This window comes from Mugil cephalus, chromosome 1 (assembly GCF_022458985.1).
Source record: "Mugil cephalus isolate CIBA_MC_2020 chromosome 1, CIBA_Mcephalus_1.1, whole genome shotgun sequence".
NCBI classification, from domain to species: domain Eukaryota; kingdom Metazoa; phylum Chordata; class Actinopteri; order Mugiliformes; family Mugilidae; genus Mugil; species Mugil cephalus.
Window position 1 is genome coordinate 32,988,789 of NC_061770.1, and position 20,947 is coordinate 33,009,735.

The 20,947-nt window shown below is 39.7% G+C and overlaps 1 protein-coding gene and 1 long non-coding RNA gene across 3 annotated transcripts; both read left to right on the forward strand.

Annotated features, from left to right (window-relative positions):
* Positions 1 to 1,857: 1,857 nt before the first annotated feature.
* LOC125014903 lies at positions 1,858 to 6,616 on the forward strand. Its single transcript, XR_007113540.1, has 3 exons — positions 1,858 to 1,975; positions 3,476 to 3,646; positions 5,713 to 6,616. It is a non-coding gene; the product is annotated as an uncharacterized LOC125014903 (long non-coding RNA).
* Positions 6,617 to 7,851: 1,235 nt separating this feature from the next.
* Positions 7,852 to 15,541, forward strand: LOC125014804. Of its 2 annotated transcripts, none has more exons than XM_047596204.1 (10): positions 7,852 to 8,410; positions 9,568 to 9,708; positions 10,031 to 10,140; positions 10,602 to 10,746; positions 11,213 to 11,233; positions 11,350 to 11,429; positions 11,511 to 11,601; positions 11,685 to 11,786; positions 14,192 to 14,356; positions 14,866 to 15,541. In XM_047596204.1, the coding sequence occupies exons 1-10, from the start codon at positions 8,380 to 8,382 to the stop codon at positions 15,003 to 15,005; spliced, it is 1,026 nt and encodes a 341-aa protein (XP_047452160.1). In that variant the 5' UTR covers positions 7,852 to 8,379; the 3' UTR covers positions 15,006 to 15,541. The 2 variants fall into 2 exon arrangements, with proteins under 2 accessions (XP_047452160.1, XP_047452171.1); XM_047596215.1 differs by having other exon boundaries at positions 7,861 to 8,410; positions 9,625 to 9,708.
* The last annotated feature ends 5,406 nt before the right edge of the window (positions 15,542 to 20,947 follow it).

Below are 20,947 nucleotides of genomic sequence, written 5' to 3' on the forward strand. Positions count from 1 at the left end.
CTTCTCCTCTGTCTACTCCTCCTTTTCTGCTCATTCTTTTTCTTCTCTCCATCTTCTTTTCTTCATCCTCCTCTTCCTCATCTTTCTTACTTATAAATCTTACTAAATTTTAAATAATTACTTACTCATAATAATTATGTATAATTTATTCAAAAGAATTCAAAAACTATCCGGACAAAGTCAAATCTTGAAATGAAACACATAAGACTGAACCTCATAAAGACAAAAGAGGAAATACAACTGCTGGATCATCAGTCAGAGGTGGATGATGTGCTGACTTTTAATTATTTGCACAACACTTTTTGGACAGAAGGTGATGGGTCAGTCAGAAATAATGATTGCATATGTTGCCCCTCACAGCTCTTCCATCATTGCCCCCCTTGAATTCTCTCAATGTTGTGCAGAATTGTTGCAGTTATATCCCCCGCCCTATCTGGGGCAACCCTGAGCCAATGAAGGCAGTGGAAGCAGCCTTCCACCCTGGCTCGTGTCTGGCTGCGGGTCAAGTCGTAGCGTTGCTGTAGGTAAGGATGAAGGGGTCAGCAGATAGGGCTGGCAGAGGTTCCCTCAGACACCAAGTAGGTAACCATCAAACTCTGCTACGAAATGACGAGGAGACAGTTTAAATATTTAGTTACAATGGGAGGAAAAGGGATATCGATCACAGCATATAGTTATGTACTGTGTATAAACTACCACTGGCAAATTTAGTGCTCAGTTAGTGCTTTCAGACCGACACGGTTCTGGTTCTGGCTCCGGATTCGGTTCCGTTCTGAGGTCTGAGAACCTTGGTGCTTTCTGGCGAACCAGCCCACGTTCACATTCATTTATTCACTGCTTTCTGAAATGGACAGACTTAAGAGCTTCTTGCTTCCTGTTTTACAGCACACGCAGAGAGGAAGTGTTCCTTTAGCTCAGACGAACCTCGCTGGTCCCACATTTTTCTAACCAGTCTTTGGAAGATGAGATGATAAGATAATAAGAGAAGATGACATCGACAAAAATAACCCAACCAATAACCCAAGGTTTGATCACCGATGGGACAGAGCACATGCTCAAATCCTCAAAATCTGAAACCTCTTCTTCTAAATCCTCTCCCTCTACGTCATCATCAAAAACTTCTCTCTCTTCCTAAATCAGTTCCAGAGCCCTCTGTGCAGAGAACCTTCTGGCCATCTTGATCGGTTGTGATAACAATCCACTCTGGGGACGTTACGGTGTGTGGTCATTAAAAATGTATTGTGATACATGTTCCAAGGCCAGCGAGTCTGAGTTTGAAGAATGAATTAATTGTATAATTTTTCTTTTAATAAAAAATGAAAACGGGTCCCACAGACCCAAACAAGCGTTTTAAATCCATCAGTATGGTTTTGTTGAAGCGTGTTGAACAAGATCAAATTAATTAACGGTCTTTGAAAACGCACGGTTCTCAAAATTCTCCAATAATACAAGGTAAGCAATAGTAGTGTACTTCAACTTTTCTTTTCAGGTTGTCTTTTATAGTTTGTCATGTCAGTTATTCAAAGTGTCTGCTAATTACTGACTTAGATTTTTTCGAAGAGACCGGCAACGTGGAAGTTTAATGTGCTGCTGAACACTGTGACTCTTTTCTGGGTTCTATGTGTAGTTCCACGGTTCTACCACTAGATTTTGTGTGTACATATGGTCAGAGTTGTGCGTGAATTGACACACTTTTCTAAGCACAGGTACAAATTAATAAATACCATAGTTTGCGTTGGAATGTGCTTACGCTCTCGTTGCGCACGATTGATAAATGAGGGCCCTGCTTTACGAAATGGGGGCAGACGTATGAATGACGTCTTGCTTCCTGTTTTACAGCACGCACAGAGAGGAAGTGTTCCTTTAGCTCAGACGATCCTCAGTGGTCCCAGATGTTCAACCAGCTTTTAGAAGATAAGATAGGAAGATAAGAAGATGGCATCGACAAAGCTTCTTCTCTTGATGTGGGCTCTTGGTAAGTTGACCAAACTTCTAGCAGTTGTCTGGTGTGTTCGCTTTGAGAAGGTGTTATTTGGAGCCATCGAAATTCCTAATTCCTGTTTCATTTCTTCATATTTTCCACTAAATGTTTTGTGTTGATTCCAGCAATCTCAGGAATGAGAGAACAAACTGGAAGAATCTTAACGTCGTTAGATTAGATTAGGTACTTTATTTATCCCGAGAGAATTTTATCTTTACTTTAGTTTCATTTCAATTTCCTCATATTGTGACAATTTTCTGCTCTGATTCTCATTTCAATTGGGGAACTGTTCAAATTACAACAAGGCAAGTGAAATTGGCATTCCCTTTCTTCTAACTGGACTATTTGTTATTTGTGAGGTCTTGTTTTTGGAAATAGTGGAAGTGAATGGTGAGTTGGTGGTAAGGTAGGAACACATCAAATCAACAATACAGACTTAATGATAATGGAAGAACATGTGAATAGATTTTCCAGAAAGTAGACAAAGAGGACCTCAATTGTGCACATCAGTGAGTTGGAATAACAGGACTGACAACTTAAAGATGTTTCAATCTAGTTTTTTTTTTTTTTTTTGGACCCTGATCAGATACCAGTCTTTTTTATTCAGTTATCGGCCAACCTAAATCCTGATCAGAGCCTCGATCTGATCTTAAATATCTTACAGTTAAGTTGTTGTGGTTACTTGGGTGCTTCTGTTAAATGGTTTTCTTTGTAGGTGTTGAATCAAGGTGGTAGTATTGACTGAGAATGTGCTGTTACCACCTGAAGTCTGACTGACTTCATCTTTCAGAGTAAAGTACAAATACAGCAGACATGTTAAGCCACGTAAATTTGGTTCCTTATCTTTGTCTTTGTGTATTTTGGCAGTTTGATGCAAAACCTCCACTAAAACAGAAGAGGAAGTAGACTACAAAGATGAGATTTTGGTTTATAGCAAACATAAAGTAAACTGCTGATCTGTTGTTTACAGCAATTTGGAGGAATTTTAGCCCATTCCTCAGAATCACTTCAGCTCTGAGATGATGGTGGTTTCCTCTCATGAACTGATGCTTCTATTGGGTTAAGGTCAGGACTTTGACTTGGCCGTCCCAAACTGTTCTACTGCAGAACAATGTGTCTCCTTGGGCTTGTTTTCCTCCATGAACCAGTTTCTCTTCACATTCAGCTCGTGGACAGATGAGCTCACTGGTTGAATTCAGAATTCATTGGTCCATCAATGATGACAGGAAGTCCTGGTCCAGATGCAGCAGAACAGTGCCAAACCAGGATATTAGCAGCCCTATGCTTCATTAACGGGATTAGGTTTTACTCGTGCAAATGGTGCTGAACACCCCCAAAAACTAGGGAAACAGATGCTCATTGTCTGCCTGACAGTGGCATATAGACAACTGTTGGCTTAGTGTGTCACAATCTTCAGATCAATGTAAGAATATAGTTTTCACAGCTTTTATAAACTTTCTTTTTTCTGTCCTTATATTCCTTTGGGTGCTGCAGTCATTTCATCGATTTTACCAAGTGGATACCAATATAATGACACCCTTGATTATTGGGTTGATTATAATTATTTTGACAACTGGAATGGCTCCCTACTCATGCCTGAAGACTTAACAAACTATACATGGTTTGGGCCAGTGCAAGATGACTCATCCTCCTTCACCTATTCAGGTAAACTTGACTTCTTCTGGTCAGTGCGTATGTTTCGTACTTGATTACTTCAGGCTGACATTTTTAGATGTTTTAAATTATAGGTCAATAAGAGACCAATGGCAAAGATCCACTTAGAAAAATTGTCCCAAGCTGTCAAAGGTTAGCTCATGAGTATTCACACCGTTGTAAGATTCTAATAGCAGATATTTTAAAAATAACTCACATTTGTGTTGTCAGTTTTTTAAGGCAACAAGGGCATAAAATAAAACGATGATTTTAAGTTTACGTCTATAATGAATTCAATTTAAATTTACTAATGACACTTCTGAGGAAGATTGGAGTCTCAGTCAAAACTATCAAGCAGGTAAAGAAACATATTACGTCTGGAGATAGGAAATATTGAACATATCTGACCTTATCCATCCATCAGAAGCATCTTAAAGCTTGACACAGGAAAACCTTGACAGCCAGCTAATTAATGTCACAGGCTACAGTTGGTACTCGGCACGTTAAAAGGGGGTCAACGTTGTAACGACATAACGTTACTGTACAAGCAATGCTTATTTATCGGCAACAAACTTAGGCCCTTATACGTTGAAATTCCTATTCCTTATACCACTTTGAAAATCCCAGGACGATTCGCCTTTGGTGCCTTCACATCGCCAGAAGTCCCGGGTCGGACCTCCCGCTGTGAGAGCTGCCTGCCTGTTTTTTCCTCCCCATACATCATCGCGTACATTGCAGATAACATTGCAGTTTGTTGATGACCTGAAGATTGGACCGGTCAAACCCCTGCTCCTTCTAAAGTTGTTGCCATGATCGTTAAAAAGGTGTAGGAGAATGTTCTACATTTTGCTTTAACGTCGTCTGAAGCGCCTCGGTCCTGTCACCGATAACAATGCGATTATAAAACAATAGCCAACAAAATAAGGCGTATCATTAAATGGACATTTTGCCCTCAAAATTTAAATTTTTTTGCGAGTGTGCTTCCCGTTTCCATGGAAATAAATGGGGTCTGACTAATAACTGGAACACAATCAGTCACGTCAGTAGACTCCTATGTGGAACCTAGTTCACCACTACAGCAAATAATCCGAACCTTAGTAACAACCTAGCAACAGAAATTATTTTCTAGTCCCAGATGAGTGAACTCTGAGCTGACGTTCATGTTTTGACGCGGTCTCGGACTCGAACTAAATCAATAATGCTTAAATGAGCTAAAAATGTTTACTTTTATTGCCCAAGTCATAACAAAGATGCTGTTAACAACAAACTGATCCATTTTGTAGCGCGTTTTTCAGCCGTTTCCCGCTCCAGCTCTGACAGTTACAGTGTTGCCATGGAGATGGACACAATGTTGCCACAGACTTGGCGGAGCAATATTTTTAGTGATGAGTCCGCCGTGCTGTGATACTGATTTGAGCATGTTCTAAATGTCTTATTGACCAATCGAATTGCCTGGTCAGAACTACTTGTTGTATAATTCTAAATAAAACTGATTTTAAACTGTCTTGATAATCCAATTAAACAACAAGTGAAACATATCTGAGTTCTAAAAGGATGTGAGCCCTTGTTTTCAGTATCTAGATGTTTCTGCTAACTTTTGATCTGTGATCATCAATGGCTTGGAGGAATTTAAATCCATTCTTTAAATATTTCTTACAAATAACTTTGCAGGATTACCCTGAAATCATCCCATTTCCAGACCAGTTGAGATATGTAATCCTTTGAGCAAATTCTGGATCTATGCTGCGTGAGCTTCTGCTCCCAGCTGGTCACGCTCGATAAACCTATAACAAAAGGCTCTCAATCGTAGATTCCCAAGCCACCTCAACCGGCCCATTTTGTCTTCTTTTTCTCTACACCAAGCTCCCCCAGGATATTTAATGCCAGTCGCTTGTATCTGCAATACTGTTCTTCCAATCTTGACCACATGACCAGTGTTGAAATGCATACCGACCAGCACATTGAAAACTCTGTAGTTTCCCTGGCTGCATTTATTTATCCGAAATATCCTGTAATATTTTGCATACTGTACATGTTGTCCATATAATAGCTTTCATGTCCTCTCTCTCTTTCCACAGCTGCTGCGCACTTCTTGCAGAGGAAAACCGTTGGGGAAAATGTCCTTGGTTCCCTCTGCCTGCTCTGTGCTGTTCTGGTACTGTGAACACCAGAAAAGAAAACAAATCTCCTTGTATTGTTGGATTCTATTGTATTGCATTGTAGAATCTGTTACAACTCTTGTTTGAGATCCTCCTCCTTTGACTGCAGTGTATTTACTTGGTACCTTGTGAATTAGTCCACGTCTGCTAAATTATGAGTGAAACCAGCTCAACAAAACTGCTTCTTATCTTCTTTATTTAGAAGGAAACATGCAATTACAGACTACTTTAAAACAGAGATGTGTCAGAGGTCGTTTGTGGTTTTAATCCTGTGCGAATGTCAATAATTTGTGGAGTAAAATAAAAATCCCACCACAAATTTAAAAAAAAAAAAAAAAAAAAAAAGTTTGGTTTCTTTTTTTTCACTAAAGAATCATGGAGTCAGTTTAAACACACATGTGTAGGTGGTAATTTCTAAAACACATGTAAAACTGATACCATGTGAATATGGATTTTGTCAACTTTTAACTGAATGCTGCATCTATTTAGCATGAATAAGTCTCCAACATTACAACATACAGCCATCAGCCACAACATTATGACCACTGAGAGAAGAAGTAAATAACATTAAAACCATCTTGTCACAACTAACGGTTCTACTGGGAAACTTTTGGACCTGGCATTCATTTGTGAAGATGTTATTTAGACATGTAGCACCCACCTAGACCAGACCAAACACCCCCACCCCATAGCAATGACACTCCACATAATGGCAGCACCCATCTCCAGCAGGAGACATACACAAAAACACATTAGAAACAACTAAAAAAGCATAAAGAACAGCACAAGGTGTTGACCTGGCCTCCAAATTCACTAGATCCCAAACTGATCAAGTATCTGTGTGATGATCCACCATAGAGGCCCCTCCCCTCAACCTATATGATCCAAAGGCCTCAAGCTAACAACATTATGTTACCAGACACCACAGGACACCCTCAGAAGGACCATGTCCATTCTCTGATGAGTCACAGCTGTTTTGGAGGCACAAAAGTGACCTACACATTATTAGGCAGGTGGTTATAATGTTATGCCTGATCAGTCTACATGTATATAATCAATAATAATAATAATCAATAATAATAATGATACAGCTCTTTTTCCCCAACATGTACTTTAACCTTTATGTGCATTTTTGCAGCCAAGTAAACAATTCTCTACTTCTACCTCTGAAACCTGTTACATTCAAACTGCGCTGCAGGTGCTGCACGCTCCTCTACATGCAGCCAGCAAACCACAAAGACAAGAAAACCAAACAAACTGACTTGCACGAAGCAGCAGTACAACTGTTCTTTGTTTAAAAAAATAAATAAAAATGCTTAAAACGAAGTGCTTCCTCTCCTTCTTGCAACCCTTCCGTGCCGTTAGATTTATTATTATCATCACTATTTATTCAATAAAATCTTGTGCGTTCTGCAGGTTGAGTTTGATGCTTTGCCCTGACACATGTGCCCACGAGGTGAGAGGCTGTAACACTGAGCGAGCATCCTGTGTCAATCTGGAGCAGAGTCTGCGGTCGATGACTCAGTTCCTGACTGATACCGAGAGACGTTTAGAGAGAGACAGAGGGAGAGAGAGAGACAGATGTAGAAGGTTAAGGTAAAGAAAAATGTATATACCGATCAGGCATAACATCCAAATACAGTGTAGGTCTCCCTTGTGCCTCCAAAACTCACTCATCAGAGAATGGACATGGGCCTTCTGAGAGTGTCCTGTGCTGCCTTGAAAGAGGATGTTGTTAGCGGGGGGGGGGTCTGTGGATCATCCCATAGATACTTGATCAGTTTGGGACCTAGTGAATTTAACTGAGAAGAGGTCAGAATATGCCCTCTGGAAAGGGATGTAGAAGAAGCAGTACCGTGCTCGCATTAAGTATCAAGAGATGGGACGAGCTAAAGCTAGTTGGTATACCTTCATTATATATGTGGGTTGAGGGGAGGGGCTTCTGTGGCGGATCATCCCACAGATACTTGATCAGTTTGGGATCTAGTGAATTTGGAGGCCAGATCAATGTCTTCTGTTGTTCTTCCCGTTTTCTGTTCTGCATCCCACTGGGGATGTGTCATTGCTATGGGGTGGGGGTGTCTGGTCTGGTCTAGGTGGGTGCTACATGTCTAAGTAATAAATGAACTGAATGAATACCAGGTCAGAAAGTTTCACAGCAGAACACTGACTTTTTTCAAGATTGTCATAGTGTTACTTGCCTCCTGTCAGTTCGACTTCACCTAAAAAATTGTCGAATCATGCTGAAATGTGCCCACCAATGTTTGGCCCCTACGCTTTGAAAGAGAGGCAAACAAAAAAAAAAGAAAAAAAAAAGAAAAAAAAAGGCGATCAGCGAATGAGAGTCAACCAGAGAGGGTGAGAGATACTGAGAGAGAGTAGAGAGAGGAAGAGAGAGAGCGCGCCACGCAGAGCATTCAAACTGAACGACAGCCGACGACAAAGGACTAGGGGGGTGCTCCTGGAAGAAAGGAATATAAGTGAAAGGAGAAACTCGAGGAGAGCCGATGGTCCAGCTTTAAGAAATCTGAACGACAGAGAGAAGAGAAAGAAGAAAGAGAAAAAAAAAGCTAATTCATCACCACCATGAAGCTGTGGAGTCGAATCTGTTTCCTCGGTGAGTCGAGATCAACTGTTGGACTTGGGGTTAGGCCCTAGTTTTAGGGTTAGGATCCAATGACGCAGGGATAACAAAGAGCTTCAACAAGGTTCATGATTTATTCCTTCAGGCTCAAATTTAGACTAGGCAACAGGTGTTTAGAGTCATTTAAGGACTCGTGGAAACCTCTGAAACACAGGAAGCAACATTCAGTAGCTCTACAGTAAGCACATGTGTCACTCTACATCCTGCCTCAAATGTGCAAAAAGAAAGAAAGAAAAAAATAGAAGTCACAAACTGTCCTTCATTTTCCTGCTATTTGGAGACTAGTTGATGTGCAGAATTCAAACCCGCTGTGATAAATGTAAAAACAAAAGTTGAATGGGGCGTTCGCTGAGGTTGCAGCTCTTCTCCCAGACCTTCGCACCATCGAATACAGCAACTCGGCCAGAAACTGTCAACCAGAGCAACTCTGAGCTCTAAAATAACCAATAAGTAAAATCCAATAGAGATTTCTACAGATTTTCTTTTCTGTCTTTTTTTTTTTGGACTTTCAGTTTTAAAAAGCTAAGAAGTAAAATGTTAAATAAGTGAACTGATCTTCTTTTGTTCCCTTCGTGTTTTTTGATTCATGTTATTCATGTAAACAACTTCCTGTTCACCCACGAAAACTTGATTTAAATCAAAACGCTCTCTTGAACGTCATCTATTTTATTTGCCATCTCCTCCTCCTCAAACTTCTCTTCCTTTGTCTCCGCCTTTTTAACCCCCGTCGTCTTCTCCACCTCTGCTTTCCTGTTCTTCTTCTCTCATCCTCCTCCTTTCTTCTTCCCCTCCTTCTTGTGTCCTTACTTATTTTCCTGTCTTTTCTTTCTTCTCATACCCCTCCCCTCTCTTCTCCTCAATCCTTCCATCCTCTTCCTCGTTTTACCTTTCTATATTGTTCTTGTCCTTCTACTCTTCTTTTCCTCCTCCTCCCCCTTATTTTCCTCCTTTTCCTCTTCCTGCTGTAAACTTCCTCTGCTCCTTTAGATTCTTCTGGCTTTCCATGAGTCAATAGCGACTCCATCTTTGTAGTTTTTCTTCATAAACTCTAATTTATGGGTAATGTAATGTAATTTATTTTTAAGTCTGAGTTGTTCTCTGTGTTGACTCTTGATCTTCTTCACCTCAAGTGCTGGTTTTATTGTCCTTTACGGTGACGCCTCCATCGTTCTCTCCTCCTGCCTCAGTTTTAGCCCTTCCCTTGGTTTCCAGGGGAGAGCAGAATAACAGCACCACTCCTACTCCAGGGGACGCCACAGAACCACCCCAAGGTACAGACCAGATGAAGCTTCTCCTCATCCTCTTCTAACTCGTCTCCTTCTCCTACTTCTTTATTGCCTTCTTTCTCCACCTCCACTTGCTCCTCCTTCACGTCCCTCCGCCTCCTCATTGTCCTTCTTCTTTTCCTCCTCTGTCACTTCATCGTCTCTAGTTGCAGTCTATGTCCTTGTCTCCCTCCTTTCTCTTCTACCTCCTCACGCTTCCTCTCTTCCTCTACCCTTTCGTCTCTGTGTGGACATTGTCGTCTCCATGGTTACGGTTCTCTGGTTGTTCCTGCTTTGGTAACGGGTCTCGTTTTTCTGTATGGAACAGGTTCCAGTGACAACGACACCATTACTGAACCCCTGTTCACGCCTACCGTTGAAACTGGTGTCGCCACGGCAACAGCTCCATCCACTGAGAATGGCCCGTCAAATGACACGGTATTTATCTTCCTCATCTTTATCTTTAACTTTAACTTCATCTGATTCTAACTAAGTTTCGCATCAAAATGTCTTTTAAAAAGTCTTCCTACTTCCCTTATTCACTATCTTATCTCTCCGCATCTTTCTTCTTCCCATCCTCCTCCTCCTTCCTCTAATTCCCTTCTTCCTTCTCCTCCTCCTGCATTTTCTCTTCCCCATTCTCCTCATCCTTCTTCTGCTACTCTTCCTCTTCTTCTTCCACTTCCCCCATACTTCTACGTCCCTTTCTTCATTCCATCGTCACCCAACTTCTACTTCATCTTCTCTCTTTGCAGTTCGCCAGTGTCCTTTTCTTTCTTTCTCTACTGTCTCTCTCTCTCCTTCTTCTCCTCCTCCTCCTCCTCCTCTCCATCTCCTCCAGAGGTTTCAGACTAAAGGCTGTGACATTAAAAGACTCAAACACTGATCGTATTTCACAGACTCTTTTAGACGAAACAGATGACACCAACGAACCCAACAAGACCGTCACCACCATAGAAAATAAGCACCAGCACACCACCAGTAGCGTCACCACAGTGTCCATGGTAGACAGCACGACAGCAGCCCCCTCAACTGACTTACCAGGTACTAAAATGCTGTGCATTTTAAAAAGGACGCCTTCACTGACTCAGTTGTCCTTCCTGTGCGAAAAACCACAACGTGCTCACGCCTCTACTCTGACAAACACGCTCACATCAGTCGCACGCAGCTCTTCTACATATTTAAGTGGAAATAAAAAAAAGTTTAAAGTCAGAGCCTTTGAAAAATTTGGTATGACTTTTTGGCATGCAAAAAAAAAAAAAAAAATACAGATTTATTAGTAACTCCATTTTACAAAACATCACTATTTATTTAATTGAAATAGAAAAAAAAATGAAAATCTAGGCAAAATTTAATGATTTGTTAATTATACATATATTATTACTGTTATGTGTATTGTAATATTTATTATTATTCATCACGATGTCTCTTAGACATTTAATCCATGCATTCACTTGGTGTTGAAAGATTTTTTTTCCTGTAAATTCATTGTACCTCTATTGTCCACTAGGGGAAGGACAAAATGTCTGGGGTAAGGACATGTATTTATTGATGCTTAACTCATTAATCATTCATATTATCCTTAACATAAAACATGCTAAAACAACTCCTAATAAAACTTACACAACTCTCTTTCCACCTTTCCAGGTTATGTGGTCATGGCGCTCATCATCGTGGTGATGATTATTCTGCTTGTCTTCCTCTACATACTCAGGAGAGCAGCCAGAGTAAGAAAGAAAAGGTTTTTAGTTTTGTTTTCCTCTAAACTCTGTGACCTTACCGGCCTTGTTTTTTCTTCGTTTGTCCAGACGTACTCATTTGACCTCCAGCGTCCGCCGTCTGCTAACCATTTCAACGAGCCCTCTGGCACATTTGAACAAGTCTATGTGGATGACTTAGGTGTGTTTCCATCTAATTAAGTCCATTTGGATTAACATTATGACTGTGTATGAGTTGAGAATGACCCGTGTGCTTTATTTCAGAACAACCAGTGCCTATGTACACCATCGACGACCTTTCCACTCCTCCAGTAGCCAACGGCACGAGTCTCCAGCCAGAGGAAAAGACCTCCGTTGAAGAGAGCGGTACAAAATTAAATTCTATCTTTTAACCTCCTGAAATCATCGTCCTCATGTGGGGACATTAAGTTTCAGGTTTGTGGCAGCTTCTTCTGCTTCATTTAAACCTGAATCCTCTTTACTACTTATAGTAACTAACTACTAATAACTAACTAGATTCAGTGAATTCATTCTATTGCCAATTACGGGTCAAAGGGGGACAATATACTAAATCTCAAGTTTTACAAATTTTATCAATGGCAATGAGCAATAACTTTGCAAGTACTCGTTTGAGGATATTGGGACTTGATTATTTACAATTCAGTCTATCACAGTGTCAGCAATGTCACATATTGATGATTTTATTATAATATAAAGTGAAATAATCCCAGTGTCCACATATGAGGACATTTTTTTTTTTTTTTTTGTCCAAAAACTACTTCCTGTTCAATGATAGTGTTTTCATGCTTCTAAGGTCCTACCTGCCACCAACCAAACTAAAGCTCAGGAATTTAATAGATTTGAAATTTTGCCAACAGTAGGATCTTTATTCAATTTTCAGACCAGCTAGATCAGTTAATAAACTGCCAGTTGAATAGTTCAATGTACTCTAAGAAAATGGTATGCCGCAAGAACCCACTGAGATCTACAAATTTGTACATGTAAACACACCTCAAATCAATGTTAATTTTGACAGCCACTTTAGATTACCTTCTTACAAAGGTTCTATTCTTGGCTCCATTCTGTTTATTTTATATATCTTATACGTATCTTAACTTACCTTTTCATTGTTATGAAGATGATTTTCCAGTGTATTTGCCAGTGAAGCATACTAGTGCACAGAACACTTTATTTTATTTTGCATTGATGATATTAAGCAGTGGATTGCCCAACATTTTCTACACTTAAGTGAGGGCAAAACAGAATGGATTGTGTTTGCGGATTCTGTCTTGGCTTCAACACCCAGGAGGAAATTGAGATTTCGGACAGTTCCATGAAATTTGAAATTGACAACCTTCTTAGGACAAACTTTTTTCAGCTACGTCTTCTGGAAAAAGTCAAAGTTTTTTGAACTGTCATGACCTCAGGAAAGCTGTCCATGTGAAATGTAATGACAGTTTATTCAAACTGCAAATAATAGCACTCATTTTAGCAGCTATTTCAAATGTCACATACAATGTATTTTTAGAAACTTCAAATTGAGCACATATTCCTGAGAAAACTTGTCTGCCAGTGCATTCAAAAGGACAACACTCATAACTATTGTTGTGGTAATTAACATTACCAAACATAATCAGGGAAGCGTTTGAGGGTGAACCATTTTGAAGCAAAACTAACATTTTTCATCTTAAACAATAAATTGCATTATTGCAATTTGAATGGTTTACTGTATAATGTTGGACAATTTTAGTTTGCTAAATGCTAATATATTAAACACTCTACTGTCCACTGTTTAAACATGTGTCAAAAAAATAGAAATTCAGAAGGCAATGGATTCAGAAGTCTTAGATTTTTGGACTGCCATCAACTGCCTGAGATCAGATAGGCAACCGCCCCTTAAACCATGCAATGACAGGGACAGATATTTTGAAAGTCAGTCTGAATGTTCAAAATAACTATTCAAATAACAATTCAAATAACATCTTATCACATCAAATATTATTCTAGTCTTGTCTCGTTAACATTTGCTCAAATTTTTATAATCCCATAAATATCATGTATACAGTATATCCATCCATCCATCCATCCATCATATCTCATCACAGAAAATGGTCATTGAGTGCCTAGACCTACAATTCCTCTGATGGCCACTAGAGGCTGGCTCCAATAACAAGTCAATTCCCATTGACCTCCATGTAAAAATGTCCAACTTTAAAGCAGAAATCCAGTACAGCCCGGTACAAAAAAACAAAACAAATTTCATCTCTATAGATAATTTCTCCATTCGTGACCAGAATTTTTATATGACACACCTGTTTAAATTATATTAAGTCTGAAAGTTATGCATAAATAAGGGCATGGCTGCTTTAAGTGACAAGTGGTGACAAGATTTACCTATTTTTGAATGAGCTGGGATGTAGGTGGAGAAAGGCTCTGCCAAAATTCTAACGACTAATGCCACCCACACTGAGCTTCAAAGCCGTGGTTAAGAAATGGGTGACAGCCAATGGTCTTCCTTCATCACCCTGTTTTCACTTCATTTACATGCTGCTTTCGAGTTGGAACATTTCTTGAGGCGCGGTTTTCAAAGCCAACATTAAATTGGAAAAAATATAAATTTGAGGGTTTTCTCAGGGGGTAAAAACTACAGGAGGAATTTTTCACATGGGATAGCACACCCTTTGTAGTTCATTCCCCTAATGTTCTCACAAACAAATAACAAAACAAAAATGTAAAGGGTGGCTAACCTTTTTCTTGATTCCTCTTTCCAGCTGCCCAGGAACAGCCAGATGCAAACGGTGTTGAAAGTTCACCTCCTAACACCAGCCCCTCATTGGGTGACGAGCAAGCTGACAAGACATCCGACCCATCGAGCAGCACCGACTTGTTCCTCGACTGTATTGGGGAGCAGCAGAATGAAAACAACAACAACCCATGTAAGATAGCAGTAAATCGTTATTATTGGTTTTAGTTTTAAGCTGTTTCATGGCAGCTTTGGTGCAGTTTACTTAGCTAGTTGTCCTTGTTTTTGATTCAAAGCCAGGTTGAACAAGTCAGGAAGCTAATTTAACTCCCTCTCACGTTTCTAGTGAAGTAGGACCCAAATGCAAGACACTAAAGGGAGGTAGGAGGTGAGGATTAAAGGGCTGTCTATACACAGAGGGGTTAACGAGACGCAGGTGAAACTAATGAGGGCGAGCCACAAGGAGAAACAAATCCCACAACCAAAGTAGGGGAGAAACACAGGAAGTAAACAAGAACACCAAGGAAGAACTTTACAAAAACAGGAAATACAAGAAAAAACAAACAGGGTCATAGAAAACATTCAAAATTCAATGAATCCCATAACACTCTCAGCTAGAAATATAGGAAAGCAGGAAGGTGCGTTTACACAAGCAATGACAACATTTATTAATCTAAAAATTTTCACTCTGTTTGTCCTTAGCGGTTTGCTCCACTGACCCATTTGTTGAAATAAACCTGGACGAGCCAGAGTGGTGTGATCAGCTTATCGCCTCCACTGATGCTCCTTCCTCCACCCTCCCCTTGTCTTCTTTCTCCTTCTCCTCATCTTCTTCCTCTTAACTTGTTAAAATGATGAACATTTACATGAAGTCATACTACTCGTCTTGGACACCCCAGGACGGGAGCTGGAAAGCTAAACATTTGTGAATGAACAGTGTATGAATCTGTACCAGCCAGCTGTAAACAGAGTTAGCTTGAACCGTTTTGTTGCCGCGTGTTTGTACATGTTTTTGACATTAGACTTAACTGTCTGATTAGTTTTGTTTTCTCATGGTCACCAAAAACAATATTTAATCCACGCCAAGTGTTAGCTAACCATCAGGGATAACAACAGCAACTCTCAAAATGAATGAAAAGACATGTCGTCAGCTGTTTCTCAAACTTTAAATGTTATGTTAAAATATGTTATCAAGCTGTTATACATGTGTCACAATATTGTAAATACCCTTTCTATAATTTTTACTAATGTCAAAATTATGTGAAATGATAATAATTAGGCTATTTGGCGTTATTTGCAATTTTCTTGTGAATTTATTATTTTGTAAAAAAAAAAAAATAATAATGGAAGACAAATGAATAAAAACTATTTTCATGTAGTCATGTTGCTTTTCTGCTTTTGACCTATAATACATTTTAAGCATTTTTTTCTTTAATACACAAGCTTCATTTGGTTCTTCAGTGATGAATGGATGTAAAAAAAATATTCAGTATATTGCCCCCATTCCTTGTGACTTTTCCTTGTTTTCTGCCTTTTAGACATAATAATGGCCAATGTAGTTTTCTTCTTCCATCTCCACACTCTGCTTTTTGTTCACCACCACATCTGGACAGTCCAGGACTTTCAAGTCAATGTACGCAGAGGGGCATAGAGGGGAATCCAGTTTTACCCTCCCTACACTCAAATACGTATAGTTTCAGTTTCACAAGTGCAGATAAACCTCCAAACAAAAATTCCCAAAAGAAGAGTAAGAAAGGAAGACTTTTAAGACTAACACAGATTTTGGCGATCCAGCCAGGAGTCCTCTGAGGCCTGAACTACCCCCAGGGCCACTGCAAGCGGACAGGCAAACAAGGCAATTGCCTAGTGCCCAAGTTGGAAGGGGGTCCCCAGAGACAGTTGATATTGGTCCTAATCAGTGATGGAACACGTTGTGAATCTCCCCTAATGGGACCCCCTACTAGCTGACTTTGTCCTGCTGCTGGATAAAATGAAGCGAACCTACCTCTCAGGACACACAAAAAAGAAAAAGAACTACAGTATTAAGAGGAATACCAAGAGGATCCCCATCACAGCATCAAAACTGAAAGTGTTTCATCAAATGTAAGGAAAACCACAAATACTGCAAATATTCTGTCACAAAAAATAATTTATTGTAGTTATTCGGTTGACAGTTACACGGAAATTACTTCATTTGGCCAGATGGTAGAGCTATTTAAAAACAAAGTTATATTAATATTATGGAACTTAATCTTTAGATGACAGTAGTTACAGTATCACATTATTTCAGTATATAGTGTAGTATATAGTATATTATATAAAATATATATAATATATATATTGTTTGTTTAATTATATCACCTGTTTACAATATTTAAGTAAATAGAACAAAAAGTAAAGTGCTTAAAAGTAATTCCATCTTAAGTGGAAACTAAATGATGCTCACAATCTTAAGGCCCTATTTGAAGCAGATACAGTCAGAACTTGCAAAGTACATGTTTGAAGTCAGCAGACAGAGTTGGCAAGTAGTCCCATGGAGTCCCATCATCAATCATTCCTTCTGTACTCAGTACTAGTTCAGTAACTTCATGGTTCTTGAGTCGTACCTGAGGAAAATGGACAATGGGAACAATTAGTTGGATTTTTAAATGTTAGTTTTGTTATATTAACTTAAGTACTTAAGTAAACAAAATCCAGTTGCACAGTTTTTTTCTTTTAGGGAATAATGCCACTGATGTAACACTGCACAACCGTTTCAAAATATTAATGTATGCAAAATGTGAAAGATTCCCATCATACCTGCACGGGTCCGGCGCCGCCATAGAAAAGCAATGAAAGGTTTTAGAGCTAAAAGTATCATAATGATCAGAACTGTAACTGCCAGACTCTGATTAAATGTGGTCGGCTCGCAGCGTCTACCTCGTTTCTGCTTTGGAAGTTTGCACGCTGCATGAAGACAAACATACATACGTAGATAACATATTAGGTTCAGTAATGGTAGAACATTTTTAGCTAGCAGCTAGCATTTGCTGTTTGTCGGAAATGAACATATACATGTGTCTAATATCGTGACATAACGAGAAACTATAGAAAAATGTTCAAAACAAAACCAGTTGTTTCAAATGTAATAGGACGCGTTTGCAATACAATCTGCAAAGGATCTGACATAAAGGATTAAAAACTAATTGTTCATTTATGACTTGGTTGATTTGTACTTTGTGTCAGTGTTCTCACCAGTGACGCTGAGTCCACATTTGCCGGAGTTGGAGCCATAATCTGTCTTCACTTCACACACGTACAGACCAGAGTCATCAGTCCTGAGTCTGGACACATGAAGTCTGATTCGTCCTTCTCTGAGGACGTCTTTGTCTCCCTGGACTCGTCCTGAAAACTGTTCATCTTGAGACTCTGACACCTCAACACCTTCACGTACATGATACAGAGTCAACTCTTTCTCTTGATGTTTGATGAACAAGCTACAGGTGATGATCAGATATTTGTATGAAGAGTCAGGTTTGGTGGTGAAGGTCCATTCCAGTGTGATGTCGTGGTTCTCCTCTGCCTGATAGGAGCTCTGTGTCACATTCACTTCAAATGTTGCTGCTGAGGAGACAGAGAGAGAAAGAGAGGAGCAGACACACTGAGAACTGGAACATGGGAGTCTTTCAGCTCCATCATTGAAGACTGACAATTGATTTGGACTTCATCAAGTCAATTTCTAAACTGACCACAGACACTTGAGTTGAGGATGATGAGCAGCAGGATCCTGCAGATCATCTTCTCCCTGTCAGAGGAGACAGAGATGAAGAGTCATCAACACATCAGGTCAAAGGTCACTCACTGCAGATTAGGGGTTGTACCGACTAGTGGACTCGCAAAATACAAAATACATACAAAAAACATTGACTAGCCACTGATTACGTGACAATAACAACATGGACGCCTCCTTGAAGACAGGTGAGGAGCCTATTGCAGCAAACTAGCATCAAGTGTGTGGAAATACTAAAACCATGACATGTCAGCCCTGAAATACAACTATTACTACTACTACTATAACAAGTACTATTGCAATGCATCTGAACAGGTATCTGCCAACACTAGCAGGAGTCAGTAAACAACTTCACCAACTTCCTGTGGTAACACAGACAAGGAGGCTGCACATCATCTATGTTTTGGTGAATTTCTTTGTCTGAAGTTATTAGACCTTTAGCTGCTGTACATGGAAAAGTTGAAAAGGTGTTTTCAACTTTTCAACTTTGTTTTTTGTTTTTCCCGATTGGGAGCCACATATTCCAAGTTCGCTGTGTTGACGTAGTCTATGATTGACAATAGTTTGTGTTCAAGCTTCAATAAAACTTTCAGAAAAGCCTCCATAGCTTCTTTTGTGTGAAATGCCACAATATGTATTCAGGTAAAGAAAATCAATCAGCCCCTACTGCAGAGATACAGATACAGCCAACTGTTACAACATCTGATCCTGTTCTTCATCCTGTTTGTTACAAACCACCGACCAAAGAACTTTCTGACTAAACTCCATCAACTACAACCACTGCAGTGGAAGCAGGCTGGCACAGAGACGGCCTGTTTCAAAATCCCTTCTTAAAATAAATTTCTATTCTTTGGCATTCAATTCAGTTTGAATTGTTGCATGATTTACAGACTAGTCTGTAAAGGACTTGGTTGTTTTTAAATGTGCTATATACATATAAATTGACATTGAGAGTCACAATGAAAAGGTACGGTTGATTTTTCTTTCACTTTCTCTGTTGCAGAAATGTATCAGCAACACTTCCCCACTGTCTTGTTTTTGTCCACAAGGGAACAGGAAAAACCTGTTCTGTGAACATTTGCCTCATAGGCCGTGTGACTGTAATGTTTAATCTGCAGCCAGTCGTCGAAGCTCCAGCCTCTGCTCTTTCCAGTGTTTGTTTCAAGTTTATGCCAATGACATATAAAACTAGTCACGATGTTCAAGAGAAATGAGTTCAAAGTTTCCCTGATCTGTCACTAAATATAAAACATAATCTTGACTGTCATCACCCATTTCACTATAGAGTTAACATCAATGATAAACCCATGTCGAATACTAGAGAATGACTCTAACAGTACACAGGACCAATAGTCACATCGTTACCTCCAGCGTCTTCTCTCAGGTGATGAAGCTCCAGATCATTTTCCACAGCGACTCAACCACAGAGATGAATCTCTCTTCCTGATCCAGCAGGTGACTGGAGAGTGTTTCACTATCAGAGACCGTGTGTTCAGACTTGATTGGCGAATTTAAACTGCAAGTGGGCGGGGCATCAGTCAAGCACTCCTGTCAGTGAATGCTTTCTGTTTAATGTTTACTGTACTAGCTTTAACTGTGTTGTCTTGACTAACGCAGTATTCTTCTTTAGGACAAAGAGAGTTTAAAAATACCGCAGCATCTAAAGGGAACAATGCACATGGGAACCTGGCAGATGTTCTCCACGTCCTCCAGTTTCACGAGCATTCATCCAGGCTAAACATCTTCTCATGTCATGCAGAATAGCAGTGTCTTGTGTCATTGCTTGTCTTTTTTTTTTTCTTTTTTTTTGCATTGATGTAGCACAACTGACAAGAATTCTGGGACATGTGATTATACAGCTCAAAAGATCACGTACTCGAAGAAATAACTTTTTTTTTTTACCCTGATATTGGTTTTGTTTTGCACTTGCTGCTATGTGCACATCTGTTAGATGCCAAGCTGCATTTGGTTGTGTATTTACCTGTATTACATGCAGAGACAACAAAGCTGAATGAGCAAACTTCTCTGTTGTCAGTTCAGATTACAGCACTGGAGAAAGCTACATTTTCACTTCATGTCTCATTCCAGTCAGCCTCACCTTTTCATTTCTTCTTCTTCCATCTTTCATTCTAGGAATATAAAGCTTCCTGAGAAGGGAAGACCTGAGTGTCACTCTCTGGATTCCTCCACCACGATCCATCCATGTACACATTCACCGAACCATCACTTTCCCTTCTATCCCTCTCATCCATCTCCCTCACTTCCTGTCTACCAACAAACTTCCTTGTACATGTTAAGGCATGGTCTTTGTACATGAAAGGCACAGAGAAGGCTGTAAAAACTGCAAGAGCATTTCTTCATTAACAGTTTCTTTATTTCAGACCCATATGGATCCATGACACAGTAAAGAAAAGCACAACATCAGAAAAAGAAAAAAGAAAAGATGTTACACAAAAGAAAAATACAAAGCCTTTCACAATAAAATCTGACAGAACTGTGTACAGGGTTAGCTAAAACAGCAATTATGTCCTTTTCTGACCCTACTCCATAGCTGATCTGTTGACTGTTTCATATGATGACTCAGACGACGTCAGTATCACCCAAGCATTTGTAGCATGTGCTGTTTGTTTTTATCACTGAGCTCTGTGCCAGTGACTCAGGTATGCACTGCTTTGTCTTCGGGTTGAAAGGACGGCGTTATTTTGTTCTAGAGTGACGTGGGAGTGTTTTAGTTTGAAGCTGTTCCTGTGTTAGGTAATAAAAGATCACATGGCGGAGCTAAATGTATTCATTTACATTTAATATTCCATGAAAGTGTGTGAAGGAAAAACAGTAAAATGTGAATCCTGCGAAAAGTCTTGATCCCACATAAAGTGAATTTAACATGGACGACGTGTCACCACTTCCTCTCGCTGCTTGGCCCCCAACTCCATGTTGAAGTTCTCTAAACTCTAATAATAAAAACTAATTGTCAGTATCATAAAAGAAAACATGCCTGAACGTGTTCCTGATTTA